The 21,946-nt window shown below is 35.3% G+C and overlaps 1 protein-coding gene across 1 annotated transcript in view; it reads left to right on the top strand.

The window, feature by feature from the left end:
- The window catches only part of Edem1 (ER degradation-enhancing alpha-mannosidase-like protein 2), a 39,923-nt gene extending 29,602 nt beyond the window's left edge, over nt 1–10,321 (top strand). The window contains exons 6-8 of the mRNA XM_089088815.1: nt 1,970–2,226; nt 7,205–7,391; nt 9,608–10,321. Coding sequence (XP_088944941.1) covers nt 1,970–2,226; nt 7,205–7,391; nt 9,608–10,269 — 1,106 coding nt within the window. The 3' untranslated portion in view covers nt 10,270–10,321. The remainder of the gene's footprint in view (nt 1–1,969; nt 2,227–7,204; nt 7,392–9,607) is intronic.
- Nucleotides 10,322–21,946: the final 11,625 nt, after the last annotated feature.

Raw genomic sequence — 21,946 nt, 5'->3', positions numbered from 1 at the left:
TTAGATGATAGAGTTGCTTTAGTGAATGTCTATCCATGTATGGTATGCCAGTTAAGTACATTAAAGTGATTAGTGTTATGTTAGATATCAGTGTTGCTGCAGTTGAGGTAGAAAGTCAGATTAGTAGGCTACTTGGTTTGTATGGAATTAGGAGTTATACAGAGTTGTGTCCTCTCCCCGTTTACGTGGATCGTAGATTAAGAGCACCGCCTGAGATTAGGAGAATGTAATGTCAATTAGGAAGATAAAACTTTCCGAGACTTAGATTATGAAAATAATTGGATTGTCCTAGATAAAAGCCTTAGCAAAACAAATGCTTTTTTTGAGGTGTTGAGAGTTCAGATTCCTAGAATAAGTTTGAAAATTGATGTTGAGAAGACTGAGTCACTCAGGCTAGGGATAAATGAGGGGAAAGAGGGGATGTTAGATGGCCATAAAATCTAGCAAGTGGATAACTTCACTTACCTTATAGTATTATTAGTAAGGAGTGTGGAAGCAGCGAAGATGCGAAAAGTAGAATATCCAATGCACACAGTGTTTCTTACGCAGTTGAGAAAAGCTTATAAGGATAGAAGATAAGTCTGCAAACTAAAATTTGAACATTGGAAATGACGTGTCATGACAGTAGTCAATTGGGTGCTTCAAAAGGATGAGGAAGGTTTGTTAGGTGTTTTCCAAGGGAATTGTTCCCGAGTGAGATGGAAGAAGTCATAAGGAAGGATTTAAACGAAATCAGAACTACATTGGAAGCAGTAAAGAGTGAACCTTTCAATATATTGGAGGGTAGGAGAAGTGTGCTAAGCGGTGCTGGCATCAGGTGGCTTGGTGGTCTAGTGAGTTGTTATTAGCAGCAGTAGAAGTGGTAGTAGTAGAGGGGGAGGGACATGAAAACAGGTAAATTGTCTAAAAACAAATACTTGAAAAATTAAAATTTTTTGTGTTTTTCATAAACCCGTTTACGAATCATTTTGCTCAGACCATTATTTGTGGTGAAATAATTATACTTTATCAGAAATGTATGACTTGTGGCTAGCCTTGCGAACCTTTGGCATGTGTCCATGTATGGTAAGCTGGGAATTTCTTTAATAAACATATGTTATAATATTAGTAAATTTACAGGGAAATGCGTGACAAGTTTGATTTTTGACAAATTTGTAATTGAAACCAGTTTCTATAATACGGTCAATTGATCACGACCATGTCAAATTGACCATACGTTAGTTTGACGCATATAAATCTTAATGGGTACTTTATTTTCATTGGAAATATGAATGCATGCTCGTTATAGAATCAACTTATTTTTGAGTTTTATGTGTTGATATGCTTATTTGTATGTGGTAAGTTGAAATCATAGTTAGTAATGTAAAACATAAAATTTGAAGCATAACATTACTTCAGAATAAAACTTTCCGAGCTTAAATAGATAGCTTTAGCGTTGCACTCGCACAAAGAACTGGAAATAAGAAATATAGAAACAAAAGAAATATTTTTTTCTAGATCCAAAGTTTTGGTAACTTGAGCCACCTTGAAAATTACCTACCCAACTTACCAAAAACTAGGGAAACCCTGAATCAGCTTTTGATAAATCATGGCGTTTAAAATCAACTTTTTTTCTGCTGTCCAAAGCTTCACTCTTTATAGCCTCCCATGAAGCTCCTATTTCTTTAAATTCCTTCTTTGGACCTCCTTCCACCCTTGTACTGCTTCAAGTCTTACTTCTGTCTGGGCCAATCTTGGACCAAAAAATATCCTCATTAAAACAAGAAATTATGCCCTGTTGTATTATTTTCAGGTCTCCAGTCAACATAATTTCTACGCCAAGAGACGTTAAATCAGCCATAAAAATCGTGCCCTTTTATATTGTCTTAAACATTTAGTAAATATGTAATCTTGACAAGGCATGTAAATTCACCCAAATTTGTAAATTCTTTTATTACTTAATTTTTAGTCAACAAATTTTCTTCACCAGGAGACGTTAATTCAGCCAAACGGAGCATACTCAATTATCACAAAGTAATGAAACAGTATGGCTTCGTCCCCGAGATGTACGATGTATACAACAGTGAAGTAAGGAGCCAACGAGAAGGCTATCCTTTAAGGCCCGAATTTGTTGAATCTTTGGTGTATTTGTACAGAGCTACAAAAGATAGTATATATATCACTATGGGAGAAGATGTCCTTCGCGCCATTGAGCATAGTGCTAAAACGTCGTGTGGATATGCTAGCGTGAGTATAGCCTAAACGTTGTCTTTTTAAACTTGTTTGGGCAAGATCGTTAACTAAAAACGGAGTTGATTCCTATTTTGATGTCATAGAAAATTTCTCCCTTTCAGCGCTCTCACAGAGGGATAGAGAGTTTACTTGTACAAAAAATCGTGGCTCGAAACGTTTAGTTCTTTTACTGGCTTAATGCTTAATACAGATTTGAGCCAGGTGAATAAAACTTTCAGGAATGAATCCAAGGCCAAAAATATTTCCTGGGAAGGTATTAATAAGCTACTATGTCTACCCTTTCCTTATTTCCAGAGCTTTAAAGAGTTTATACATGACGGGCTTTTACTTATCTGAATTCTGACAAAAATCTTTTACCTGGATTTTGAGTTTTCATTCTCTTCTTCATTGACTTTAGTTTTTGAAACTGCAATTCCTATTATTTTCAGTAGAGTCTTAAGCCATATCAAGAGTTTTTCCGTAAATTTAAGAAAAATAATTAGAGATGTTGGAAACCTCATAGATTGGTATTGAGCAAAGGTGCGGGGCTGATAAGACATTTCTTGTGCCTTATTTGAGCAGAAGATCTAGTTTGTAAGTTTCACTTTCATAGTATAAAAACAGTAAGAGATCATCAAAGGTCAGCGCCCTCTGGAGGAAGAAAAAATGAAGGTAGGTGCTTCAAACTATCCTTGCATGATATTGTTAAGGCTCAGGATACATTCTTAAGAGTTTTATTCACCTGGCTCAACTACTTTTCAATATAGCAAGAAGCCCCTAAACGAGAATTTTACCACCTGGTTTTAAAAATGACTGGGCCATTTATCTATCCAGAAATAAGAAATAATTTGACTAGTTTTCGAAAATACGCCACACAAATAACCAATGAAATCAAAATTTCTTTTTAGTATGAAAGGAAGGATAGTATCTCTTTTTTACCTTGGAATTGATTATTGTGTTCTCATTCGACTGTGTGAGGAAACAGCTGAAAATTTCTGTATTTCATATTTCTTCATTTTTTGGAATTTTATCTGAAATTTGTAAGGACTTCTAACTGGAAAAATAGTTTCTGATCTATTAAATCGGATTAATATATTATATGTAACGAAATGTAAATCTCTAATGTTTGGAAGTTAGAGTTGATGTAAAAAATTCTACTGCTTGAAAAATTGTAATAATTATGGAATTATAAATCCTGGTAAATGAAGATTGGAAGTACAGGTATTATTTGTGCCAAGAAGCTGTAGAAAAAAAGTAAATCGATTCATTAGAAGAAATTAATTATTTAAAAGGTAAGTGGCAGGGAATGCACTTATTTAAGAGGGTTAAATGTCCTGTGAATATGATAGTGTCAATGTATTCTAAAAACTCGGGCGTCAGTTGAACTGACGTGACGCCAGTTCAACTTCACGTTGCTGCTGAAAAAGTGCCATGTTTGAATAAACGCCACTTAAAGACAGGAAATGCAATGCTCTTTAGACAAGTTTGACTATTGCCTAATGTAAATACAGTCTAAAGACTGATTCGTTAAACTTACTGGAGTTGAATTGTTTACAAAGAGGTACCTTATTTTGATTTTGGCCCAAACAATAAATTTATATTTCCACTATTATTGAACTCCTTAGGCGTGGGACGTAGATCCAGGACATAAATGACGCTTTTCTAGCATCTTGATTCATTATCTATTTAGAGTCACATTGCAATTTTTTTTCTTTTCTACCATCGGTTCCTGAGTTACAAGGTGTTCCCAAAAGGGAACAACCATAGGAACTGATAGCTATATTTGCCTTTTTTGAAAAAAAAAAAAATTCAGTTATATAATGGAAAGGATTGGACAAATTGAACGAACGGAGTCAAATATTTTGGAGAGTGGGAGAGCAGTGGGCCAGACATCTCACTCTGCAGTTCTTCTTGCACAGAAGACGTCGCCCTTGCTTTTCTACGGGCACCAAACTATGTGATGTATGTCTTGAGAAGTTCAGCGTCAGAGTTGAATTTGGAGGAGAAGGATGGGGGATCATCGCTAGATGGTTTTCCAGGAATGGGAAACTGTTTCTGGAGTAAAAAATACGAGTAACTTATTAGACTCGTATCCCTGAGCTACGGCCAAGCGCCATGACGTAACTCTAAGAGAACCGATGACTCCGGTGAAAATTGGGCTGCACAATCGCCTGGCTCTAATTGCTGGACGATAGTACGACAAAAATCTTTCCAGCAGGTCGACACTACCCATGAACTTGTTATAGTTTGCTACCAGTATGGACTGTTGTAGTTCATTTCAATTTTTTCGAGCTTGCATACCTCGTGAATTTATGAGTTGGCTTAATTTTGTCAAAGATTGGATCGGTAATCAAATGATGCCCTTCATCTCTCTTGAAGCCTTCGTCTGACCTTATTGGGCATTTCCTGAGACGATTTAACCTAGTAGTACCATTCGCAGTATAACGTTTGTTTCCCAAGATCACCAAAAGTTCCTGCGACCTAAAACATTAGAGTTTGACATGAAGGATTCTAGCAAACTGCTATCATCATACTGACAGCTCGAGATCCAAGACAGTTCTCTTCAGCTTGGCTACTACTCTTCCCCCTGTATACCTTGAACTTGAAAGGGTTTCTTCCTGAAGATGTCATGCACCATACTTTTTATCCAAACCTAATCAGTCCAAAATAGATGCAAATTTTTGCAGAGTGACTTCCAAAGTACGGCACCATTTGCTTCTAAATGCTTAAATTGTCTTCGAAAACTTCCAGCTTCATGGTTCTTCTGAACAAAAGCGACAAGAGGACGGAACTTGGCCAGTTATCATTCTTTTTAAGACGAGAGTTGTCTGTAAACTACGTGCACTTCTTTAGCTCTCCAGAACTGAAGACTCGTGGCACCAGCTGGTCCTTCAGATCCTTCTTTTTTCTCCAACAGATCCTCATCTGGAACGTGGTAATATCCAGTTTCTCATAAATGGTATATTTGACTAGAAGAAACTTGATCGGGTAAACTATAGACCCTCCAAGGTTTTCATTTATAACCAAGGATGGCTAGAAGGGGGGGGGGGGTCTAGGGACCGAGTCTCCAAAGAGTCAAGCACAAGAGTTTATCCTTTTTCTTAGTGTGAAAATTTACATTACAAGTTTGATTCTTACAAAAGGACAAAGAGGGGAGGGGGCATGAAGAAACTTGTCCTGGGATCCTGTTTTGGCTTTCGACAACCCTGATTAACTCTAAAGTTAATTTCGGATTACGGAACATTTAAATGGTAATCGGTAGCAGCTCCCAATCACATGTGGAACGTTTTGCTTATGTCTAGGTGATGTTTTACATAGAAGACGTTGAAAAACATAATATTATGTAAAAGATAAATAAATACATCAAACGAGATAAATACTCCAGTGTGACTCAGATGCTTCAGGGTAGAAATTTACAAATTTAATATATCCATTAGAATTAAAAACCGAGGCGAGTCCGTATTGTACTAGTGAAGTTTGTCTAAAAAACAAGTGTATTAGATAAAGTGAGGATAGTCTGAACTTGCCCTTCTTTTTTTCCAGTCTATCTTGTTTTTTTTTGTTTTTGTTTTTTTGTCTTTTTCAGGGAATAATAAAGAGACTGAGAGACAGAACATAGCTGAAAATTTTCATCAACATTTTTGTGATTCATGCTACATTTTTTTTATAATTATCCTTTTCTTGTACTTTTCAGGAATTTACCCCTATCGGAATTCTAGTTTTTGAGTAAAGATTTCTAGTTGACAGTACATCAAATTTCAGGAAAAAGTGCATTTCTCAAGATTTTCAACGTAATCCAGCTGTTGATAAAATTCAGGATATGATTCTGTTTTCGTGAATAAAAAAAAGGGAAAAATGTTCTTTTAGAAAAAAAAATCCGAAATTTCCGGAAAAGCACTGGCCTTACTCACACGTCTGTTTGAACTGCGCTTAAACTATTATCTGAATTCCATTTGACAAGCTTGGGAAAGGCTAAGCTATCTGAAAACAGTGGGGACCAAGCTCAAAAGTAGCAATAATACGATTGGTGACTTAGCTAAAGCAAGGCAAGGTAATTTAGCTTTAACAAGGAATGTATCGAAAACTTTGAGGAGAATTTAGATTCTCCTCAATGTCATAGATCTGAATTGTTAGATCGGTTACGATAATTGAAAAGGTGTTTGTAAATTTATGGGTTAAGAATCACCCTGATTTCATTCACCTTGTGGTCCCCATTCTAGAAAACAGTGGGTGTGTTCCAGAACTTAATGATGAGTAGGGATAAGTGGACATAGTCAAGGAATTGTTCAAGGGACAGACCAAAATCCTTGAAACTAAATTTGGTCGACTGGTTTAACTATTTTCTCCTATGTTATTTTATTCTGAGGATGTTGTAAAGCTTATAGTCCTCTCAAAATGCGGCACATCCTCTTTTCTCATAATGAGAAACAGTGGGAGGTAGGTGTTTTATGTAGAGAAATTAAGTCATTTTGGGGGAACAGGTGTATTAACTTACGGTCTTCAAAAACAAGGTCGGTAAATTTTAGTCGTTAGCTATATTCTATTAGATTGCAAGCCTAAATTAAAAGACAATAGGTTTTTTTTCTGCTTTTTCTGTTATTGATCTCAAACGCAGAGCTTTTAATATTAAAATTAACTTGCCGTATCTTGGATATCTCTGAAATCTATCCTTGTGCAAAATAAATGATCCTTGAAAGTAGGATTGAACCCCAAAACACCTTTTCAAGTACTTTCCACTCCCAGGAAAAATTTAAGCTTTGTAACATAACACCTGTTCAGCCTCCGACATTAAATTCTCATCGAATCGACGTAATTCGTTTATGATACATGATGTGCCTCATTCGCAAGGGCCCAAAAATTTTGATCTGCCTACGATTTTGACCGAGCTAAACAAAGCTCATCAAAAAAGAACGCGAAGTGGTTTCTTTTATCTAACACATATACATATGATGTATGTATGTATTTTTTAAAGTAATGTCTTGTATGCTTTTAGATAAGGGACGTAAAAGATCATTCTTTGGAAGACCGGATGGAATCCTTTTTCTTAGCAGAAACGACCAAGTATTTGTATCTGCTCTTCGACCCAGGCAATTTCCTATTAAACGTTGGACAGACGGGGAAGGTGCACAAAACACCGGCTGGCTCCTGTGTCATCGATGCTGGATATGTTTTTAATACAGGTAAATTAGTGACAAAAAAATATTCCTTTTCTAAAATCAACAGTCTATTTCATTTCAGCGCGCCAGTATACGTTATAATTTGTATTCAAGGAGATAATCAATTTTTAAGGTCGAAACTCCTACGAGAATTAGCGCTAAGCTTTAACATGAAAAGAAGAAGCAAAAACCACGAAATATTTCGTAATTCCAGAGCTTATGCAATGTTGCAATTTGTTGCGAAAATATCAATGCTTTTACAGAGAAAAATATCCTAAATTTAATTTTTTCTGTTGCGTGTATTTTTACTGCTTTGGATGACCATCTTTCATGATATACGTGATACGTCGCTTTATTTGCGTTTATATAATCTTTTTATTAGACAGTGGAAAACAATGATACAAATTCTGAATATTTCGATTACATACACAACGATCAAATATCCAGAATTTGTTTCACTATTTTTCACTGTCTAATAAAGAGACTTATCCCTATTTGAACTGTTATTTGTACGTCATGGAAAGGCAGTGTGGTCATCGAAAATACCTACGTGGATTTCAAGGGGGCATAGCCCTCTTTTCTCTGTAAAGTCTGACTAATGTATTTTACAACATTGTTTTAGAAGTGTTATTTTAACAAGAAACTGAGGACTTAAAGGTCAAGGCATATGTTTACTCCCCGTGACACGAAATTAGGAATTTTATGTTTCATATTTAGCTTAATCTTTTTTTCGTCATTCATTGTCAGCGTTCAAATATCTTTGGAGATTCAAGTTTCGAACTTTGAAAGGCCATGGCTTGCCTAACGAGGAGCTACTCATTGCAACGCAAAAGTCAACGAAGTTATATTTTCACAGGGGTGCTACCATTTCGACTAACCGTCACAAGCACTAAACGTCATAACACCTATAATAAAAATCCGTCAGAACCACTAACCGTCAGGACATTGACAAAAAAATTTATAAGTTTATATAATAGTAATAAGCATATAATAGTTTAGAAACAATTTTCTGCTATATATTTGCACATCCGGGGGGTGGGGGTAAAGCATAGCATATATTAAATACGTAACCTAACCTAGGTACCTTTTCCCCCCTAAACCCCAAAAAACTAAAGTTTTAGATGTTGTGACGGTTAGTAGTTCTGACGGATTTTTTGTCGATGTTATGACGGATTTTATCGATGTCCTGACGTTATTGCTCCTGACGGTTAGACGTTATGACGTCTTCCCATTTTCACAGTTCAGCTTCAGTAATTTTATACGTCTTTACTATTATCTTTAAAACATTAAAAGTCTGCAGTACGTAGTTCGACTTTTGTGGCGATACTGCCTTCTTCAGGCATTCTTATAGAATTTTATCCAGGGAGGGGGATGGGGTTATATTAAAAAAAAATACAAAAAATATTGTAAACGCAGAATAATAGTAAACACATTTAACTTTAGAGGGGGACAAGCCCCAACTAAAAGAAGAAGCTTATTATTATCTTTTTGTCTCAAAAAGATAATAATAAAGCGTATCCTAGCCTAGATAATCTTATTTTCACAGTTGAGTCTCAGTGTATATCACATGTGTTTTTTGTTATATTTAAAACATTAAAAATTTGTGGTCTATGGTTCTACAGCTTATATCACAGTATAAGTATATACCAGTGGAGAAATCTTTTTCCAAACATGACGCACATTTCATAGTATGTAATTAGATTCTGAGTATATACATCAGGGTCATAGACAGACTCTGGGAATATACGTCAGAGCCAAGGTTTCAATTGCTACTTGGTTTTTCATCGGAAACATTTATTCATTGCGCTTGCGCGAAGGCGGGGTCATTAATCTTGTGTGGTTTTAGATCTTGTGTAAAACTTTTCAATGGGGAGTATTGGACTTTTTGCTACTGTATATTACCTTTACTGTGTGCTTGCATGATACTGCCTTAAGTGGGATGTTCTTTTAAATTTTATCTGGGGAATGGGCGCTGCATTCCAGAATAAAAAATTGCCAAATTATGTGTAACAAATTGGAAGTTACGGGGAATAGCTATATACATTTTAAATTTAGGGGCGACAAGCCCACAGGGAAAAAACGATTTACTGTTATTCTTTCGTTCGTCTTAAAAAAAGAAAGTAATTTTGTAATTAAAATTATGTGTATTAAAATATAATTTATATTTTATAAGTTATGTTAAATGTATCCATTTAAAAAATTATGTAATTAAAAATGTAAGTAATTTTTTTGTTTTTCAGAGGCACATCCTATCGACATAAGCGCGTTAAACTGTTGTACCGGCATAAGTCTCGAAACGGTTGGTGGTTACGTTTGGAATAGTCTTATTGATATATCAGACCCTAAGAAGAAAAACTCGTTAAAGGGCGTGAAACTCTCAACAATGATAAAGAACCGTCAAGCTTCAGAGAAGAAAAAGAAGGTACAGGATTCAGACAAGGCTAATATGGAAAGTACATCTAGTCATTCAGATTTAATTGGTTTACTTGATACTGATAGATGTACAAAAATAGATATATTCATTGAGAATAGTCAACAAATTTGTAAGAAAAGAGATGAAAAGAGAAAGAAAAAGGTGAATAAGAAAAGTGAAAAAGTTATAGAGAGGACAGTGAACCCAAGTAAAGAGAATATACCCAAGATTCAAACTCAGTCCAACCTGGTGGACATTTTAAAAGAACACGATTCATTGTATTCAAAGTTCGTCCGCTTTAGTCAGTCTCTATTATTAGAGCCGAAACGCTTTGATAGTCAAAAGCTATTAAAGAAAGTGGAGGAAGATGAGCGGTTTAAATTAAATGAAACTTGGTTCAATGATTTCGAAATTCTAAAATGTGAGCAACCACCATTTATTCAAAAAATTATGGTAGGAAATCAAGTGTACAACGAAAAATATCCTTAGTTGAACCGTATGGAAAACTGATAAGAGGGGACACGGAAGTTTATCTCTTAGAGAAACAAAAATTATAGCCATTTAGCGTTAATGAGCAAAATAATAGTCAATTATAAAAATGTTAATACAAATGTTGGTTGTGTCTTTTTTTTTTTACTTTACATCGGGCCGAAATTTAAAGAAGCACTTTAGCCAAATGGGACAATTGGTATTTTTGTGTACATTTTTTAACTAGTCCATGTCGAGCATACCCCGACTATTTATGATAAAAAGAAAATATTGTAAAAAAAAGAAATAGAACTTGCCTATTTTCCGGAGGTTCAGGTTGGAATAATAAACTTAGTCCTAAGTCAAAATTACAATGCAGTAAAACAAGCCTGTTTTAAATTGTTTTAGTAAGTTCTATTGGATAACGCTGGACTGTCAGTGGCGCTAGTGATATTTTATCCTCCTCAAAGCGCGAAAGTTTTCTGTCTTACCAATTTTTCGTTGTTTTGGACTCAGTATACTGCAATATATTGATACGGGCAAGTAATATACAGTTTACGGTTCAAATATTTTATTATAAATAATAAAATAACAGTTTACCGGCAAATAATGTTTTTACTTTGACTCACTTGGCACTTTAGTGTTCCCATATTTGAAGGTACTCTCTAAAAACACTATTCGTGATAGGACTTGTCAGTTTGAAGTGGATCTTAAACTATGATTTTGATTCAAGAATAGTTTCTAGGTTATATACACGAGTGACTCCTCGTGGGAGAATGTTCAAAAGGTTCTCAAAGGCCAGGCCAGGCATTTCTATTTATAAAATATTTTCTTCGTCGAAATTCATCTTTAACCTGTATTAATAACTTCTCGTCAATAGATATTTAACCTAATATTAAACCACAATACTAATATTTCCGTATATATATGAAGGACTTATCCGTTTTCTCAATCACAGGTGTAGAACCATATTAATGACAGTTTCTTACTACTGCTACTACTACTGCTAACAACTCATCGCAGTACCAAGTCTCCTGAGGCCAACACAGCTACGCACGTTCCTCCTCCATCCTACTACTACTACTAACAACTCACCGCAGCACCAAGCCGCCTGAGGCCAACACAGCTACGCACGCTTTTCCTCCATCCCAATCTATCCAAAGCCTCCCTTTTTACACCCTCCCATGAAGTTCCAATTTCCTTTAAATCTTTCTTTATGATATCCTCCCACCCCAGACGAGGACGACCTGTTTTCCGTTTAGCCGTGGACGGTTAGCTGAAAAAAACAATCTTTGGAAATATGTCATCCGTCATCCGCACAACATGCCCTAACCACCTCAACCTTTCTTTCATTATAGCCCTAGAGAGCGGTATTGAGCCTATTGTTTGAAATACGGTCAGTCAGCCGGGTACCCAGAACAATCCTTAAGCAATTTCTCTGGAAAACATCTAGCAAATCTTCATCCGCTTTTCGGAGCGTCCATGCTTCAGAGCCATATTTGACCACTGTCATCACTGTAGCTTCTAATATTCTAATCTTGGTTTTAAAACACCCTGAGCCTTCAAACCGTCCCAGGAAGTTCCCATTTTCCTTAACTCTTTCCATACAGCATCCTCCCACCCATTCGGAGACGACCTGATTTTCGTCTGGCCCTGATGGTTGGCCAGAAAGGACAATCTTTGACAATCGGTAATCTTTCATCCGCAGAACGTGTCCTAGCCATCTCAAACTTCCTCTCTTTATAGCTCTAGAAAGCTTGATTCAACCACATTTTTCGTACAGGTTACTGTTTTAGATACGGTCAGTCAGTGGGGCACCCAAAACAGTCCGGAGGCAATTTCTCTGTAAAGTATCTAGAATCCTCCGTTTCCCTCCTTAGCGCTTTCCCTCCCTTTCCCTTCATTTCTTTTATTCATTTTTATAACATTCCGAGTTGCAGTTTACATTCCGAGTTGCTGAAAACAGCTGAAAGTACATATGAAGAGGTTTTTAAGAGTAGTAAAGTCCGCTTTTTGAAGTTTTTATATCATATTATTGGTGTCAAAATATTTGTGCAATTAAAAATATCTTCAGTGTAAGTTGAAGAGCATGGAAAGCTGGGGAATCTTTGTTCCTTCATTTTGTGATTTGCCGAAAAGCGCAATTCGAATGACGTATAAAAAACGCAAAAAACTTGGAAAATCGTATGTCTGATGTGGAAAAATCGCAACTACCCTTAGCCTACCTTACAAAAGATGAGTTTTAAAAGTATTTGCTGATCTTGATATGCCTAAGGCATACAAACATAAAAAGATTGCGGCATACAAACAATTGAATTGAACAATCATATATTCATTTGATTTCAAAGCACGTTTTCTCGCCTGTTTTTTAAAATTTTAATGCATGTGGTTTTACGTTTTTTTGCGAAGAGGCTGATACAAAATCATCCGCAATCTGCAAAATCGCTGCAATTTTCTGGCAAAGCATAGCGAGTGGAAACTAAGAGCAAGAGAGAAACTCAATGCCGTCAATGAGAAAAAACAATCATTGCCATCTAGCGATATCCCGGAAAACTATAAAGCTAACCGTAAAATCTGAATAAAGCCTTTTTCTTTTTCCAGTTTTATTTTACTTCAGAGCGAAAATAGAAAGAAACAATATTTCCCAAGAGGACATTATAGGTATATTTGGGTATTTTTTTGAAAAACCAGGACGTATTTTTTTGAAGACCTAGACTCTAAGACTAGGTCCGTGCTAATCTAGTCTTAACTATCTTAATCAAAATAATTTAATTTTTTTATAGACTTAACTATCTATAATGAACACAAATTCAGACAAAACGAGGTCTCTGTTTCCCAAAGTTTCAGGTTGGGTTCAAATAAGCTTAAATCTAAATTCAAGTTTCAATATATTAAATTAAGCTTTCTTTAATTTTTTCCAGTTCTTCTGGGTAGCGCTGCTTTGTCAGTGGCTCTGGTAGTTTTTAATACCTGCTAAACTCATTTTGATGAGCCAAACGACCCCCTCCCCCTTAATCAGTTTCCCACACTTGCTAGTATCACAATACCTTAAAACTCATGAAAGCACATTTGAAGAGTTTTGTGGAAGCAGTCGCCTTGCCTACGTTTTCAACTAATGTTGTTGGCCTATGTTTCGTCGTGACTTCTCAATTTCTCTTTTGACGCATTGAATACATTAGTAAAAAGCAAAGTATAAACACATACTGAACAAGTACTGACAAAACCTATCCTCTCCACACAAAAAAAGTGACCCTTTGTCCGCGTCTCCGGAGACGATTCCATACCTATGCGAACCTGGTGACTAAATCACAAGTTCCGTAGGTGATTATACTTGTTCCGTAAAAGCTGTATTAAATTTAATTTATTGGCTCGGAGCGATTAAGTAGTACAACATTTTCCTTCTAGAGGCGCTGGGGTACGCGGGGTCACTTTTGGAGAGTTTTGACTGTACTTGTTCAGTAGATTATACTTTGGTAAAGTCTTTTAAGCTTGTCTTTTAGGCTTGTCTTTTAAAATTATATTTCGGCTTATCTTTTTTGATAATAATATTTTTAGTTCAAAACTTTAAAGATAGGGGGAAAAAGGGGTTCAATTCACGTAATAAATCTATTTTGTAGCTGGTTGAATTCGTAACCTTTGGTAAAAAATTTATTGTTGTCTAATCGCTACTTCGATTTTGAATCCTGATCAAAACTTCTATACCAATTTTACGTTCGGTAAAACTTTGAGTTATGCTGCTTACCTTCGGTAAATATTTTATTGTAGCGTAATTACTACTCTGAGTCCTGCCGAAAAACTTAGAATGTGGTTTTACTTTCATTAAAGTTTCAGGTGATATTGTTTACCTTCAGTAAAATTACATTCGGTAAAAACATTATTGTAATCTTATGAATGTTCTGATAATGACACCTGATGAAACGCTTTGAATGTAATTAAACCTTCATTTATCTTTGCTAAAATTTCAGTATAGGTTGTTAACCTTCAGTAAAATTGACTTTGATAAAAACATCGTTGTAGTCTAATTACTCTCTGATTCTGAATCCCAATGAAAAACTCTGGGTGTAATCTTACCTTCACTGAAATTTCAGGCAAAGGTGTTTATCATCAGTAAAATTATATTCAGTCGAAAATTTGTTGGCGCGCTATCAGTATTCTGTTTTTAAATCCTGATGGTAAACTTTGCACGTAATTTACCTTCATTAAAATTTTAGGTTGGACTGCTTACCTTCAGAGAAATTACCTTAAGTAAAAATCTATTTGCAGTCTAATCATTGATCGGATTTCGAATCAGGATTAATTTAATTCTCTTTGCTGGATGCTCATGCGATCTATCAAATTTGTTACTGAGCTCTTCTCATAATTATCAAGCAAGTCTCAAAAACGCTAAAAACCAATGTCAAAAACCGCTAAAATTTGACCATGCTAAGAAAGGATTTCTAGTATTTTTCTGATTTGTAGGCTTTCTTTTTTGTTGTTTTTTTTTCCTGATTTTCTATCAATGTAAGGAGTACATGTTCAGTGCAGTTTTAAATTAAAGAGCCTTATTTTTATATACCAAGTATGGTTTTCTATTAAAACGGTTTTTTTTCTTGTTTCTTGTTGTTTATTCTTGTAGTTTGTCTCCTTTAGATCCTTATTGGCTATTTCCTTTCAAGGCAGTTTATGCAATGTATAACAAACAAAAACATAATACAACTTGTATATTTTTGTTGTTTCTGCTGTCACAAATCATTAGCACATACAAAAGATGGTGATTTTCGTATAAACGGTGGTTTTCGTATAAAGGGTTGGCCAACACAGTTACGTACGCTCCTCCTCCATCCCAATCTATTCAGAGCCTCCCTCTTTACCAGGGGCGTGATTTGCTATGGGGCAGGGGGAAACTCCTCCTCCCAGACCTCGGTTTGCCCCCCCCCCCCTCCTTGACCCCAGTTTGGCCCCCCAGCTGAAATTTACTTTCTTCAAAAATCTTGTCAAAACTAAGACAAACCTGTATAATTCAAGCATCCACAGAAATGGATCAGTTTTCTTTTGTATATATTTTCTTGTATGGTACTATATGGCTCATTTTCCAGTTTCCGCTGTCATTTTTATTTGATTTGGGAAAATTGGCTCCGACTTGCTCATCAAACGTTATTAACACAAGAAAATATACATCCTTGTAGAAAATGGGGAGGCGGGGGGTAATGAATATTCGTTGTGAATAACGAATATTCGTTATAATTATGGATGTATGTTTATTTTTCGGGTAGATCCTTATGAACCAATGGTTGGAGGAGATTTAGATATTTCATTCAAACAGAAATTCGGATTTTGAATGCCCTTTCTAAGTAAAATTAGTCGATCATGCCACGCCAATATCAATTTCCGCCATTTTGTGCTGAAAACCCGCTTTTTGACCTGCATTGGGCCAAAATAGTACCGAGCGAAAATAGTATGGAGCAAAAATATGGCCACCCAGTTTCAAGGACCTTAGTATTAGTTTTGGTGCCAGTTTTCAATGATCTTATATTTTAATGATTGGAAAATACTGTTGAAATGCTTCTCAGGTTAGCGGTAGTCAGAACAAATATCTTTCTACCTGGAATATTACTGGAATTCCTTTGAGAGTCGAATGGATGGGTGTGTTACCTCCATCCAAACAACAGCTTGGAGAAATATTAGACCAGGTATGGAAATTGGAAATAGATACCATTGTAAAGATAGGTGTTGCAGCAATAGAATCAATCAATGTGAAAAATACATGAACTTTTATTTACTTTTTCTTAAGTTGGCAAAAGCGTATATATGTGAAGATGTTCTCACAGAAAATCATATTACAAAATTGTTCTATTGTACGTCCATTCAAATCATTAAGATCGGGGATTGTGTTAATTTCATTAGTATTTTAGAGATGGCATCTCAAGTATATGAAAAAAAAAAATGCTATCTACATCGTTTCGGTTCAGGGAAGGGATCAAAAGCTATATGTAAAACATCCATAAACACATATGACTCCCCCCCTAAAAAAAAGCTTGCAGTTATTTTTTAGAATTCAGGAAGGGTGTGCGATAGCACAGGATGACTGCCCCCCCCCACACACACATTGCACTTCCTGGCTGAAGAGGCTTGAAACGGAGATCAGCACCGCCGATTTGGACTTTAAGGGTCTAGTGCCGTATCCTTTACCTTTTTTTTTTTAACCTAAACTATGCAAGACTGTATTTATAACTTTAGAATACCCAGGGGCGAATCTCCAGCATTTTTATTGGGGGGGGCAAGAGGGGTTATTATCTGGATAGTCAAAGGGAATGGGATGTAAAATATTTTTTCTCCCCATTATTGGGGGGGGGGGCAACTGCCACCCCCAAACGACGCCCCTGGGTTTACCCACGACTGTATTAAGGTTTCACTTGAGGGGGAGGGCGGTGAGAGAATCCTTGTAGCAAAATCTAAGGCGTATAGCTAACCAGAATCATAAGATGCAGCGAGTTTTAAAAATGATCTTAACAATTTATTACAAATACGAACATATATATATATATACATAACAAGGTAATAGTCCCAACTGGAAATGTTAATTTGCAATATTTATAAACAGAGATTGTTTCACAACATTAATAAAATAATGATTTTGGGCGCTTTGTAAGGTTGCTTGAACAGTCAGACTTTCTTGCGTTTTGGGCACTTAGTTTAAATACAGAAACAAACCAACTGAGGGCGCATTCAGAAGACAATTAATTTAATGATAATTCATTACTTGCGTTCCTAAATACAGTATAATAAAAGTATTCAGTCAGTTTCTTATAATATAAGTAAAGAAAAACCTAATATGTCAACATGTTTTGCCTATTATAGGCTTATAAGGGTAGAATGTGTAGTAATGAGCCATTTTAGGATGAAGGTAGCAACAAATAATTGATAATATTTAATGATAATTGGCTTCTGGAACTCACCCTAAATCTCGACAATTTTCTATCCAGTTTCACTGTAGTATATAGACTAGGTACACGAGACACAAGAAATCGCAAGTGTACCATTAGCCAGTATGAAATTATGGTGTAAACCGAAGAATATAGGTAACCTACGAGAGTGGGAACTGGGGCTAGTGTCGACCAAAAACTTTTGATGCCATCTAGCGTTCGGCGACACTTGGCATTTTTTCCCAGTGTAGGAGTAATTAATTAAATTTTTTAGCTGGTAAAATGAGTGTAGTAATAACTGTCTGATTTCAGTCCCTGACAGAAAAACGATGACAAAGCTTGAAAAAATGCCAAGGGTTGCCAAATGCTAGATGGCGTCGAGCTATTTTTGTCGACACTAGCGCTAGTTCTCACTCTCGTAAGTTACCCATACTCTTGGTATAAATATTTGAACACTACTTTTGTGCAAAACAAATTTCGTTAAATGCTGATTATTTATATAATTTGATTTCCAAAAATATTTGTATTTACGATCGTACTCTACTACTGCCACCTCTACTAACAACTCTGCAGCACCAAGCCGCCCGAAGCCAACACAGCTGCGCATGCTCCTCCTCCGTCCCAATCCATTCAAACTCTTTATGCACTGCAAAGAAGTCCCATTTCTATTAGATTCTTTCTTATGACCTCTTCCCACCTCATTCGGGGAAGACCAGATTTTTTATGCTGCATGGGTGAACTCATTCTCCCCTCCCTCTTCCCCGGAAATATAGTACTCCCAGGAACATACCCTGGCAAAGAGGCCACTGGATCCCCCCCCCCCTACGGAATCTTATATTTTCTTGAATTTCTGACTTTTTATTGTTACCTAACTCGGAAAACAAATCAGGGTACCCGTCGGAAAATAGTTGTGTATGCGTGCCTTATTCGGCCAGGGCCAGCCAGTAAAACAAGTCTCGAAAGTATCGTTAAGTAGCTGGTATGACAGGTAACTGTGAGGACAGGTTATATTAAAACATTTAAAAACCCCTCGAAGAGTGTCGTGCTAATTTGAAGTAGTTAAGAACAGGAGAAAAAAATGGATTAAGTGCCGATTTTAATGGTAGCATTCTAAATAGTTAATTTAGCAAATTTAGAGAACAAGTCCATAAAATGAACAAAAATAGGAGTTAAGAGTGAATGAAAGAAGCGGGGAATGGATAATAGTAAAACAAAAATAGACAAGAAAGAAAAGTCAGGATTGTTTTCCTTGTTAATCTACCAGTCATCTTGGGCAAAAGGTTTAACATTAGTTGATCAGGAAAATTTTCAAAACAGCGAGATATTTAAAAAATAAAATAAAAACAACCGAATTTGATAGAAAAAAACAAAAAAAAAACACGGTGCTACAGCCTTGGGTGAAAAATATTGTTGTTTTTTTAATTATTTTTTAATGAAAAAGTTGTTAAAGTGGGGGAGAAAATGATTTCTTTACACTTGACATCCCCAGAAGGATTCTTGCCTCTTTTCCTAACTACAGAGCCATCTTTACTTTGGACTAATCTTACATTTATTTCTTTAGTCCTTCACTCAATCGTTCAATTTGGCTGCTTCATCGCTAGAAAGAAATAAATTTACCTTTTCATAATTAACTTCATCCTCCCCAAATAGCTGGACACCCCCAAACACAAAATTTCGCGTCAGGACCTGTCATGATCGTCTTAAAAATAATAATAATAATCCGACTATGCGCAAATTTTTGCAATACCAAATTCTGGCATCGCAAAATCTGAGAGAATAAAAACGAATTTGGAAAAGAATCCTATTTTAATAAAATAAATATTTTGACAATGAGATTTCAATACAAGGTGTTTTGTTTTATTAAAAAAAGATCTATTGGCTCAACTGCCCTGTCAAGGCCTTAAAATCATGTTAAAAGAAGCATAGCTTTTGGAATATTGAGCATTTCAAGGAGCGCCTGCACTGCACCCACTTAAGGGAATTCAATACTATAAAGAAACATCCTGTGTCTTCCGTAATAAACGTTTTCAATTCGTGTGGCCAAACTATTTACAATTGACAGGGCGGTCTTGCCACAGCTTGTGGAGCTTGGATAAGAGATCGTAAAAACGATAGAAAACTAAGGGTCGACACCTACTTTCCGAGAAATCTTAGAAAAAAAAATTTAGTTTCTCCAGTTTTGTGCCGGAGATAGACATATTCAATTTTAATGAAACTTAAACCATCAGAAAGTGTGATTATGTTTTTCCAATGGAAGAGCAGCCCCTAAAATTTTCTATCATACCTGCTCGAAAAGCACTGAAAGAGCAGTCATTTGATTGCCCTGACCGCTTTGGGAGTTCTTGAGGTGTCACCCGCCTTGATTGACCAGAAATTCTCAATAGCTTTCAATAATGACTAATCCCCAGGGAGAGTTTGCTAATAAAACCTTTGTCTCTGAGACAATCAGCTGATGTTGAGGCTCGCAAAATGATTTTTAAGCTACCAAATCTTCTTAAGATATGTCTCATTCGTTAATAATTGTGACTTCAGTGATATTGATTGGTTATAAGGAGATAGTGGCTTTCTTATCAGGAATAACTCCCACTGACCCCACTGAGGAATATCGAGGAGTTTTTTGGGAATTTTTGTTTCATCCAAATATTATTTCAACATACTACTGAGGTTCTAAAACCTGTTCTATTTAATATTTGTCAGCAATATTCTGGAATCAATATAATAGTGTAAAAACGGCTATATTACAGGACATAGTAAAAATACAAAAACTGAGATAAATCTTTAACGCCACGCAAAACCTCAATACTCTTACAAAAAGTAATTAAAACTGCAACAGGGCTTTTGGGTATTAACGAAAACGTTAGGTATAAAACTTAGAGTTTTCAAACCTGCATTCTAACTTTACTATATATTTTAGAAATTCCGGACATGTCTTTTTATTTTTGGATAGACACTACCATCATCTATATGATTTCTGGAATACCAAGAATGATTCTTCATGGCTTAGTTTTAAGGAAGGGGTGAAGAATTCTTGACGGAGGGGGTTATCAAACATTTCTTGAAAGAGGGAGCTATCAAACATATCCCCTCCCCTTTTCTGCTATACTTTGAAATGTAAGTTTAAGCAACATTCCTTCAGACGTTTTTACAGGTAAGACTAATATTTAGATGAAGAATAGCCCCTTACACATTGTCATGATAGATATAATAGCCTTAGCCCTAGCCCTACTGGGGCTTAACTGTTTTATCGAGTGTACCTTATATTATATTGTTATTTATAAGAATAATTATAAGAATAAGAATAATAATTATTTATAAGAATAAGTGTACCTTATATGCTTACATTCTTAAATGTTTTAAACATGTTGTAAAGTGAAGAACTGAATTAAAAAAAAAAAAAAATGAAACTGAATGAAAAAAAAGGAAATGAAGAATTAAATCTGTGACTAGAAAATTTACTTTTGACTTTACACCCTGAATAAAAAAAAATATTTAACGTAAAGATCTTATAGATAGTGGAAACATTAAAAGTACAGTAATTTTGGAAAAAAAAAGTACAGTAATTTTGGAATAAAAACAAAGACACATAAAAATACCATAATTCAAAAGAACAAAATGTTGGTTACAGTAACAGTATAAAAATATTTGGAATAAATAAAACACTAAAGCAAGCACTCTAAAAATATTCCTCTTTTAAAATAAGTACAGTGATTCTTTGAACGATTCATACAAGAAACAATAAACCCTTCCCAATATTCAACTATAACACTTACAAAATTTCCTTTATGCAAAAAAAAAAAAAAATTCAAATCTCAAAATTTCAACAAACAATATTAATAATTATTTATATAAAATATCACTAATATAAAAAGAAATAAAATACAGGTACTCCTAGACTAATCCTATGGATAAGTTACAATCGGTATACACTCTACTCAAGTTTATTCGACAATTAAAACTTGTCGGGGCTCTAAGGTGGAGAAAAGAACTATCAAACACTAGCTCCAAGTCTAAAAAAGGCCCTAGTTAAACTTTAAGGTGGTGTCGGGTCACCTTCACTGTCTGCTTACATATCGCATCCTCTCTGAACTTGATTCCAAAGAATAAAAAAAAGACGGGTATTAAGAAAACAAAATTAAACTCTTACTCCAGAACCCTGCTACTTACTGCTAGTTTATAAGAAAGTTATCAAGTATACTAATTTCACCAGTATTTCTAAGGATTCCAACACTAGCTTCAATTCAACAAAAAAACGGCCCTGGTTACACTTTAAGGTGGAGTCGGTTCCACCTAGACTGTCTACGAACAGATCGAATCTTTGCTGACTTGATTCCACATAAAAAAAAAAAAAATCGAATTCTAACTTCAGAATTCTGTTAAGTACTACTAGTTTATAAGAACGTTAACATTTATACTCATTTCACCAGTACATCTAAGGATTCTAAACACAATGCTATCACATTATAGAGGGAAACAAGTGATAATAGACTTTCCGTAATTTCCATTTATAACTGAAATTGAAAGTGACCTTCATGAAGAAGCATATCATAATGAAACTAAATAAAATCTTGATATTAAAAACATTTGTTTTATTATTAAAGTCTTTATACAGAGCGTCAGTTCGGTATCATAAGGTTGTATCTTCACAATTGTAAATTTTCAGAACAGTAAAAAACACAACTTTTTGTTTCCCCTCTGATAACTGTAAAACAAAAACGGATTGATATGTACTGAATTACATATCGATCCGTTTTTGTTTTACGGTTATTGGAGGGAAATAAAAAAGTAGGGAGGTTTTT

The sequence above is a fragment of the Artemia sp. Qi Xiang Cuo genome, chromosome 5 (assembly GCF_049724085.1).
Source record: "Artemia sp. Qi Xiang Cuo chromosome 5, ASM4972408v1, whole genome shotgun sequence".
Taxonomy (NCBI): domain Eukaryota; kingdom Metazoa; phylum Arthropoda; class Branchiopoda; order Anostraca; family Artemiidae; genus Artemia; species Artemia sp. Qi Xiang Cuo.
The sequence above is the reverse complement of the archived record's forward strand: the minus strand, read 5'-3'. Positions and strand labels throughout refer to the sequence as shown.